Source organism: Sarcophilus harrisii, chromosome 3 (genome assembly GCF_902635505.1).
Source record: "Sarcophilus harrisii chromosome 3, mSarHar1.11, whole genome shotgun sequence".
Lineage (NCBI taxonomy): Eukaryota > Metazoa > Chordata > Mammalia > Dasyuromorphia > Dasyuridae > Sarcophilus > Sarcophilus harrisii.
This window is the reverse complement of record NC_045428.1, coordinates 582,064,936-582,073,694: the sequence shown is the minus strand read 5'-3', so window position 1 is coordinate 582,073,694 and position 8,759 is coordinate 582,064,936. Positions and strand designations below refer to the sequence as shown.

At 52.2% G+C, this 8,759-nt stretch overlaps 1 protein-coding gene across 1 annotated transcript; it reads right to left on the bottom strand.

Annotated features, from left to right (window-relative positions):
- Nucleotides 1–5,356: 5,356 nt before the first annotated feature.
- Nucleotides 5,357–8,102, bottom strand: LOC116422859. Its single transcript, XM_031962967.1, has 2 exons — nucleotides 6,192–8,102; nucleotides 5,357–6,082 (listed from the first exon to the last, which is right to left on the bottom strand). The coding sequence occupies exon 1, from the start codon at nucleotides 7,469–7,471 to the stop codon at nucleotides 6,779–6,781; it is 693 nt and encodes a 230-aa protein (XP_031818827.1). The 5' UTR covers nucleotides 7,472–8,102; the 3' UTR covers nucleotides 5,357–6,082; nucleotides 6,192–6,778.
- Nucleotides 8,103–8,759: the final 657 nt, after the last annotated feature.

Sequence of the window (8,759 nt, the reverse complement as noted above, 5' to 3'; positions counted from 1 at the left end):
TGGTATCCCCTTAAGGAAGGGGCTGATTGTGTTACTGTTCTGAGGTCTCTTAGTTTGGACAAATCTAGCATAAACCCCCAGTCCTGTAGCCTCAGCTTTGTTCCTTCCCCACCTCTCTATCCCCACTGGTCCCTTGTTTGATCTGGGTTTAACAGAAGTAGCACAAGGAGCTTTACTGCACAGGACTGAGCACCTGACAATTTGAGTCAGACTCTGTCATTAATTTAACCTTGGACACATCTCTTTGAGACTTAAATTCATCTGGAATATGGAGGAAAGGGGGGAGGTCACTACGGGCTGTTATGAAGATCAATTACTAAATGCTGGTTGGGCAGCTATGTGACACAGTGGATAGAGCACGGGCTCTGGAGTTGGGAGAACCCGAATTCAAATCCATCATTTATTAGATGTGTGACACTGGGCAAGACACTTTACCCCATTTGCCTCAGTTTTCTCTGTAAAATGAGCTGGAGAAAGAAATGGCAAATCCCCTCCAGGATCTTTGCCCAAAAAAACTCCAAATGGGATCTTTTAGAATCAGACAAGACTTGGAAAAACTACAGAGCTAGTCAGAGGAGGATACATGCTCTTTTTCTGGGATTTCTAGAAGGCAGCACGGTGCCATGGAAAGAGCTCTGGATCTTGCAGGAGGTGTGAATTTGAATGCCATCTCTGCCACTGCCTGGCATTGGACTAGATCCATTTAAGAAGCATTTATTAAAAATTGCTTGCCTGGGAGAAAAGTAAATTTTCCTACCCTCAAGGGGCTCATTAGAGTGAGTTTAAAAAAGTTTAGGTGTAAAGACAATTTTTAACCTTTTTTTAAATTGGCATTTCAAGTTTTCTCTCTCCCTGAGATGCAGTAATTGCTTTGTGGGATGATTGTAAAGGCCTTTGATTCTGAGGAGCCCTGCCCTTAGCTCAAGCACTTTGGAGTGGGACATAACCTTTGACAAGTGACTCCAAGTTCAAGGCAACTCTCACTTCCCCCAGTCTCTCCGTTGTGAGATCCACGTTGGATTCTTCAAAACTCCAGGTTGTGGAAGGGGGACAGAAGGAGTGGTACCCCTAACAGGGGTCTTCAAACTACGGCCAGTGGGCCAGATGAGGCAGTTGAGGACGTTTGTCCCCCTCCCCCAGGGCTATGAAGTTTATTTAAAGGCCCACAGAACAAAGTTTTTGTTTTTACTATAGTCCGGCCCTCCAACAGTCTGAGGGACAGTGAACTGGCCCTCTATTTAGAAAGTTTGAGGACCCCTGCTCTAAAATGTGGTTGGTAAGGGATCGGCTCCCCAGTTTGAGTTCAGGGATCTCTTGTGTCCTGGTGCTGGGCAGCCCTTTGGGGCTAAATCAGACTGGCCTTAGCTTGGGCCCAGTGGCTGGAGCCAGACACCCAGAGGTGAGATTCTGCTGAGGAGGCTTTGTGTGTCGATGACATCTCGGGGACCTTATGCCCCCTCCAAGTTTGACTCGGGTCTCACGTTTCTCTGCTCTTTGGCAGGGGAAGGGAGGGGGGGGGGGGAAAAGCAAGACTCATCCACAAGTGTTCATTATTACTTGATGCAAAAATCAACAAATAGAGCAGCCTTCAAACAGCTTCCATTCCATGGGGGAGGAGGTACAAGTGGCTGATAGAGTGGAAAGAGCCTTGGGTGGGGGATTCCTGTTCCACTCTTAGGATTTGTGGCTCCCTTCTTCCCAGTTTCCTCATCTGTAAATCTTGAAGGGGATGGATTAAATGATCTCTAAGGGCTCTTCTGGCTTTTAAACCTGGGAACTCCTCCCCTCTGGCTCTGTTCCCCAGGAATGTGCCTCCTGTCCACCCCCTATCCCCAAGAGGGCTCAGAAGCAAAACAAGTGACTTCCAGCGGCCAGCGGCCTGGGCGTGACTGGGCCGAGAGCCCAGGACACAGAGGCCTTTGTGGTCAGACCAACTGCTCCGTAGGGAGAGAAGGGCCTGGGGTCTGGCCCGAGTGGTCACTCCATCGGGATGCTGGCAGTCGGCCCCCTCCTGGCCCCTTCTGCTCCCACAATCCCTCCCCCAGCAGATAAAAGTCTTGGGTTTTGGAGGCTTGGAGCAGTCTGACTGGGGGGAGATCCCAGCTGGGACTTGGAGGGAAACTGTTCCATGACGCAGGACCTGCCCCATCCCATTAACTGGAGTCACTTAGTTCAGCAGGAAGGCAGCTGTTAAACTCCAGACCAAAGCCAGAGTCCCAGGGGAAGGAGGAGAGCCTGGGGAAAAAGTGAAGGCTCCAGCTGAGCCAACTTGTAGGTTTCAACCCAGACCTAACGGGAAGGGACATCAAAGGGATTCAAATCCAACCCGGGAGTGACCAAGAATTTCATTGGTGTCCAATCTCTTGAAGGCCTTCTGGGATGGAGAGTTCACTGTCTTGGGAAGCAGCCCATTCCAACTTTAGACACCTCTAATTATTAATATGGGCAGGTGGGTAGCACAATGGATAGAGCTGGGGTCAAGAAAACTTTATGAGTTATCTGATCACTATCTAGGGGACCCCAGGCAAGTTATTTCCATGCTGTTTGCCTCAGTTTCCTCATCTGTAAAATGAGCTGGAGAAGAAAATGGCCAACCACCGCAGTATCTTTTCCAAGAAAACCTCAAATGGGACCCCAGAGAGTCAGTAAGACTGAACAGACTAAACAACCATCGTTAGAATATTTTCCCCAATATCCTGTCCACACCTGCCTCTTGACCATCTACCCCACAGCTCCCATTTCTGCTCTTTGGGGCTAAATAGATCACATGACAAGTCCTTCAACATGTTTGAATATAAAGCTCTCCTAAACCCCCCCCAAGTCTTCTTCAGGTTAAATAGCCCCAGTTTCAACTGCCCTTGGATGATACAATCTCCAATGCCTTCAGTTGACAAAGTCCTTCCTAAAATGTGACTTGAGTCAAGCCCACCTTAATAACGGTTCTAATTTACATAGCAAAGCACTGTACATATATTATCTCATTTCCCTTCACATCAATCCTAAGAGGTAGGTTATATCTATTTTACAGATGAGGAAACTGAGGCAAACAAGTGACTTGATACACAGCTAGTAAGTGATGGAGGCTGGTTTTGAATTCATCATTTCCTGATTCCAAGGTCAATGGAATGTACTGCCCCCAAAACTTTCTGGCTAGAAAACAGGGGATGGGTCAGAGTGAAATGGTTTCAGTATCTTGATCAGTAAGAAGTACACAGGAAGAAATATACCTTATCTCCAAACAGAGAAGCCCACCCAAAGCAAGCCCCTCCACCATCACCCACTGTGACACAGGGACATGGTTAGTGCTGAGGAGTATCACTCATCACACAATTCTTTTATCTAACTGAATTTGTTCATACTAAAGTTGGGTGTGTGATAAAATCTGGGCAGTGTAGTGTAATGGAAAGAGACCAGGGCAGAATATGAGTTTGAATTTGTAATTTTGCTCTGTGGTCATCTTGGTTAAATGAGCTGCCCCAGTATGGGCTTGGTTTGTAAAGAGAAGTTTTGGATAAGCTGATCTTAAGGTTTTTTTTGTTTTTTTTTTTTTTTAAAGAACATAGAGTTCTTTAAATTCAGCTTTTTTCTTGTTTTTAATTTTTATGCTTTTAAAAAAAATCAATACTCTCTTTTTTTACATCATAATTTCCAAGTACATCTCTTTCTTGGCCCTTGTTCAGAGGGAGTCCAAGACATCTCTTGTAATAGGAAGGGGAGGAGGGGAAACCCAAAGTCCCCCACTTCTTCAAAGAAAGGTCAGCCCCTAAAAGCCACATGTAGCAGCCGATTTGATTAAGTTTCACAGCACCTGAAGGTCAGAGACAAGCTGAAATTCAAGAAAGACGAGAAAGAATAATTTTTATTTTATTCCGGTTGATATCCCTGGAGAAATAGCATTGTACATGACGCTGAGCATTGGATGCTCTGGATGAGTATAGGATGGCTCTGGAGTTGGAGGTCGTGGGTTCAAATCCTGCCTCTGACCTTTGGTGACTACCTTTACCTGTCTGGGCCACAAAAATAGTCCCTGGAGTCCCCTTATGGTTCTAGAGTTATGATCCTATGAACATTGGACAAGGAAGCGTAAATGGCCAAGCCCAATGAAAAATAAGCCAATTTGGAGGTGACTTTAAGGTGCAAGGATTTCATCTTCTTGGCTAGAGCTTTCCCCCTTCCCCTTGGGGATTGTGGTCTCCCTTGAGGGTCATGGAGTAGGAACTGGTACTTGATCATCATAATTCCTTAGTAAAGCTCACCTCTGAAAGTTCTTGCTCAAGATGCAAGAGGCAGAGCCAAAACAAGGTATTATTACTCTTCCCAGCTTTTGCTTCCCTCCTTTATTCCTTTTCCTTCTTTCAAAATGCATACAAGGAACCTCTTCTCTTTCCCCCAAATCATTAGTCAAGAGAGTTAGATTAGGGAGTATTGCATACTGTACCAGGTTTGGAGAGTCAGAAGAGCTGTGTTCAAATTCAGTTTGAGACACTTATTAGCTGTGTGATCTTGGGTAAGTCACTTAACTTTGTAATCAGGTCAAAATCAGGATGGTAACAGTACCCATCAGATGATGTTCAGGAGGATCAAATAAGATAATGGTAAAGTGCTTAGTACCGTGCCTGATACACAGTATCTAAATGTTAGCTGTTATTATTTCCTTGTTCCTTCCTTTTTCTCCATAAAATCTGCATGCTGGGGAAACCTCCGCAGATGTTAAAGAAATGGAGCCTAGACTCATTCTGTGTTCGTGTCTGATTCCATTTCACATTGGAAGTACTATCTTAAGCCTCTGGTCCCCTCTAGATGGGCAGCAGAAAGTGCCGCAGTGGATAGTTCGGGGCTTGAAGTCAGGAAGCCTCATCTTCCCGAGTCCAAATGCAGCCTCAGACACTCGCTACTGGCTGTATGACTCTGGGCAAGGAACCTTCATCTTGTTTGCCTCAGTTTCCTCATCTGTAAAACGAGCCGGAGAAGAAATGGCAAAGCATTCCAGCATTTTTGCCAAGAAAACCCCAAAGGGGGGGGGTCATGAATAAAACCCTTGAACAATAATAACAAAACCCACCTAGTTATTATTCCATCTGATCTTATATCTGATGAAATTATGGAGATCTTCTCCTCCACGGATGAGATTTACTACTAGAAACCGTGTCCCCCCATCCCCACCCTAAACAGACTAAATCTTAGGCAATATGACTATGACCTCAGACTTAAAACCTTCTCCCTTTCCCAAGCACCAGACCTGCTTTCCTACTCCATCCCACAAATAAGGAAAAGGTGGTTCTTGCCATCTGCCCCAAGGCCATGTCAAATCCTGCTGGATAATTTACTGGCAGCTATCAATCAGCTCATAATACCATTTTAATCTTCTAGCTTTGCTTCTTGGTTTATTGATCTCCATTCAAAAAGATGTTGGCAAGAATAATTACTCTTTAGGAGGATCTTAGGATTTCTGGGCTGAGAAATTCCCCAACAACCCCTACTGCAAAACAAGGCAGGTTCCCTACCCACTCCCCGTCACCCAAGATTAATCCACAAGCTTCTGGCTCTTCCTGGTCCCTTCATTTTGCTGAGCTGAGGTTTGAGATCTTAGAAGCCCAGGGAGAGAGGAGGGGGCTTCTCAAACGCAGTTCCCCAGAGGGTAGAATTCTGTGTCTGCTGGCAGTGAGCCTCTGGGGCCTGTCTGACAGTCCAGAGTCAGGGGTGTTACAAGTACAGACTTCCAGAGCTAGGAGACCCCGATACTTTCCTGAGAGTCACCTAGCAATGGTGGTCGCCAGGAGGCGGGCAGATAAGAAACTCTATGGGGGGGGGGGGAGGTGAGAGCTCTCAGATTGTGGCTAACAGTTGACTCCACTCACTGCCCAAAATTAGGAGATCTCGCCCTTGAGGAGTCTGGAGAAGAGACAGGTCAGTATGAGGACTTCAGGGATCTGAAGAGGAGGAATCAGTCTTATACCGGGTCTTTAGATATCGATAATTTCTGTCGATCGGGAGTGAGGGAGAAGGCGAGGTGCTCGATGGGATCCAAGTTCCTCCGCCTCCCAGACAGAACAGCCGTCCTGGGGTCTGCAGGTACTCCAGCCTTTGTTCAGAAGAGGGTTGGGGAAGTCTCAGGTAACAAGAACTCGGCTTCAGCGACCATTGAACTCCAAAGTAACAGGGCCCCCCCCACAGACTGGCATGCTGCTTACCCAGGGATTAAGGCTGGGTTCCTGAGGGCATCTTTCCAGTCCCAGGGAGATGGAGGAAGCCACAGCCTCGGGGACAACTAGAAGGACTTGGAGCATCCTAGCAGGTCAGAGAAGGGCTGCTTCGCTAGCAGAGCTCCCCTTCGCGTGGAAATACAAGATGGGATGCCCAGTTGAAGTAGGCTGTAAAAGAGCTGGTTTGGGGACAGCCTTTGCTTTCCCACCGGCTGTGGGATCATGGGAAAGCCTCGTGGTGTCCCCCGGGAAGTTCCCACCCAAGCCAACCCCAAACCAGAAGCAAAAGCAGGCCCTGGATTTCTCCGGCTCCGCAGGAACTGCTGGCCCCGATCCCAGTGTCTCCCGAAAGCCCCGCTCCCCTCCAGCGGTAAAGAGAGAGCAGGGATTTGTGGTAGAATCCCTCGGCCCTGCCTCCTGACCTGTTAGAACCCCCTTTGCAAGAAGAAAGGGTCATCGAGTGTTCCGTACCCTGGGATGAAGGAGGGGCCAAGTTAGATGGGAAGTGGAAGGATCCGTGGCTTGTGTCCCGAATGCCACCAAGGAGCCGGGCGAGCTTGGTCTCTCTCTGGGCCTCAGTTTCCCCTTCTGTCGAACGAGGGGGTGGCGCTCCTCCCCTTCTGGCTCAGACATTCTCGGACCCCAGGGCTGGGCAGTGGGAGGCTCCCGGGGTCCTCGTGCGCCGTTCCGATGGACTTGTCCTGTTCCGGAGGGTCCAGGACCCCCGAGGGAGCGAAGAGGCTGCGGTTCACCTGATTGATCCACTCCGCGATGCGCTTCTCGCTGTAGTAGCCGGCCCCGGTTGTCCCCTCTCGGAGGCTGTTGGCCAGGGGCCCCCCCCCCAGGGCGGGCTGAGCGGCGGGGGATGGTCGCAGCAGCAGCAGGGACAGCTTGGCTCGCGGGGCGGCGGCCGCTCGGGCCTGCCTGGCCTGGGGGCTGCGGGGCGGCGGGGCGCGGCGGGGCGACGCTCGGGAGTCGGAGCGCTGCAGCAGCCGGGCGGCTCCCAGCTCCCAGACGTGCGCCGCCGACGGGGCAGTGGCCGAAGCCGGGGAGCCGGCCAGGGTAGGCAGGAAGGGGTCCTGGGCCGGCGGCGGGAGGCGGAGACGGGCCGGGGGCGCCATCGAGGCGGCCAGAGAGAGCGGGCCGGGGAGGGGGCTGCGCTCCAGGGCTCGGGCGCCCCGGCCGGGCACCTCCTCCGCAGGGCCGCCGGACCGCCGGCGATCGCCGCCAGCGCGCCGTCCGGGCTGCAGGCCGCCGCCCAGGGCCATGGCTCTGCCCCCCCGGCGCCTAGACCCCAGCTCTGGCCGCCTCCAGGGCCAACCGACTCGGCAGTGGGGGGGCTCGTGCCGCGAAACTCCCGTCCGCCGTCTCCTCGGCGGCCTCACTCCGAGGAGGGCGTGGGTGCGTCCCGGCCCCCCCCCCGGCCCGGGAAGGCTCGGGTGACAGGGAGGAGAGCTGGGGGTTTCTAAGCCGGGAGCCGGGCGGGGGGAGGAAAAGGGGGAAAGGGAACGGAGAGGAGAGAGGGCGGGGGGAGCGGGCGGCCGGGGCGGGGAGGCCTGCCTTCGCAGCCCGCCTGCCCTCCCCGAGGCACCCGCCGCGCCCCAATTTCTGCCTGGCTGCAGCGGCTCGGCCGGGGGGCGAGCGCGATGAGGCTGCGGGCCCCGGGGAGCCCCCCGGGAGCCTCGGCTCCCCGCATGGGGCCAGCCTTGGTGCCCGGGCCGGCAGAACGGTACAAGCCGCCGAGTCCGGGGGACGCCCTCTCGTCGGGGGGCCCGCCGGGAAAGCGGCCCAGGAGGCTCCCGCGAAACTCGCTTCGCCTCTTTAAGAGCAGGAAGGAGCCCTGGAGACGGCCCAGCCCGGCCCCATTTCCCGGCCTGAGGCAGTTTTTGGAGGGGAAGGTTTTAAGACTTTTTGGCGGAGGGAAGCGAGCATTTCTCTCCTCTTACCAAAAAGACCCTTATAACAAACACGCTTCGTCGAGTAAAACCCACTCCCTGGCTGGCCCCGGCCCCCAGAAGAAGATACCCCGCGGCTCCCGCTGCACCGCACCATCTGCCACTCGCCCGAGGTCACGTAGTGGCGCTTTGACTTGAATCGAGGCTCTGTCCTCCCTCCGCCAGCCCTTTCTCTCCGGGGACATCGCCCCACATTAAGGTGACCTGCAGGCTGCCGAGCCCTGTCCGTGAAGTCCCCACCCCCACTTTACGTGGCCAAACTGACGCTCAGGAAAGCGTGTCTGGCCAAGCTGTTGTCCGCCATCAGGTGAAGAAAGGGAACTTTGTCTGGGAGCCCAAGGTGGCAGCTTCTAGGAGAGGGAACCCAAGTACTCTGACTCACGGGCGATCAGTAAATCTAAGGGCCAGACACCGTGCTTAGCACCAAGGGTTAAATAGAGATCTTCAAGGCCCCTACCCCCTGGAATAGTCCTTTTGCATTAAAAAAAAAAAAAAAAAAAAAGGCTTAAATCCGGGTTAAAGATCATTGCCACGGGGAAAGTTTGTATTCCAAAAAGCCACCCCCCCGTGAGGCAGTCGGCACAAAGGTCTGCTCTATTTA